Raw genomic sequence first — 1,133 nt, forward strand, 5'->3', positions numbered from 1 at the left:
TCAACTTTTCCTGGCCTCTGTCCTAGGGACAGCCCCCTGGCTCCCCTCCCAAGGTTCCAAACAAACAAAGAAGACAACATACAAACAAATTCCAGTGTTTCAGGGGGGTTGGAAGTGGGAGGAGGAACCCTCGGGGAGGGAAGTGGGGCACTCTGAGACATGAAGACACAAACAGAGTGTAATATACAGGCTGGGCAACAGTCGTTAAAGCAAAAAAGAGTAACACCTAAGCCACCGACCAATACAAACACCACAGAAGGGGACGAAGAGAAATTAAAGAGCCAAACCAAAACCGAGATAGAGAGAGAAAATAATTACCCAACCTCCCACCTCCCTTATACCTCCCCTTATCCCCCCCCCAAAAAAAAAAATGATCTGGTAAGCCAAGCTGCCCTCCCTCCCCTCGCTCACCCCCAGCCTGCCAGTGCTGGAAGCATGGGAAGTCTCTGGGGCTGGCTGGGCAGTGCGTGCGTGCGCGGGGCTGAGCGTGCGTGCGTGAGTGTGCACACTCCGAGGGGTGCAGGGGAGTGGGAGGGCATCACTCGTGTGTCTGTGTGTGTCTGTGTGTGTGTGTGAGTGTAGCAGAGCTGTCGAGCTACACGTACCACTCCTTTTTGGAAATGAAAGAGCCGTCGTTCTGTGACACCATGTTCTCGGCCATGTCCAGCTGCTCGGGGTCGTACTGGAAGCCGAGTGTCCTTTCATCATAAGGTTCAGGGTGAGCCTCCCCCTCGTCTACCGTGAAGTAAGGCCTCTTAGCATCCTCCTCGTACTTGTTGGGGCCGCCCAGCTTGCGCTCTCCTCCCGCATCCTCATCCTCATCTTCGTAGGTGCTGCCTCCCAACGGGCCTGGCTTCTTCTCGTCGTCAGAGTCGTCAGGGTACTGGAGGTTCTGGGCCATGGGAGGGTGGTGCTGAGGGATTCCAGCCTTGCTGTAGCCGTTGCCGTACACGTGCTTCTTTGTGCTGTAGTCACCCTTGAAGGTGTGACGCCGGCGCCGGAGTACCACAAAGAGCACCACGGCCACCAACAGGACCAGCGAGACTCCTCCCACTATGCCCCCAATCACCGGTGTGGGGATGTTCGGCTGCACCATGGATTTGTGATCATCGATTGGAGACGGGGTGTAGGGA

At 56.0% G+C, this 1,133-nt stretch overlaps 1 protein-coding gene across 1 annotated transcript in view; it reads right to left on the minus strand.

Annotated features, from left to right (window-relative positions):
* Positions 1 to 552: 552 nt before the first annotated feature.
* Positions 553 to 1,133, minus strand: part of PVRL1 (poliovirus receptor-related 1 (herpesvirus entry mediator C)) — a gene marked incomplete at its 5' end in the record, with an annotated part of 20,156 nt that continues 19,575 nt past the window's right edge. Inside the window, one exon of the mRNA XM_009080549.1 lies at positions 553 to 1,133. This exon is cut by the window's right edge and continues 6 nt beyond it. Within this exon, the coding sequence (XP_009078797.1) occupies positions 596 to 1,133 (538 nt within the window).

Source organism: Acanthisitta chloris, unplaced genomic scaffold (assembly GCF_000695815.1).
Source record: "Acanthisitta chloris isolate BGI_N310 unplaced genomic scaffold, ASM69581v1 scaffold1218, whole genome shotgun sequence".
Lineage (NCBI taxonomy): Eukaryota > Metazoa > Chordata > Aves > Passeriformes > Acanthisittidae > Acanthisitta > Acanthisitta chloris.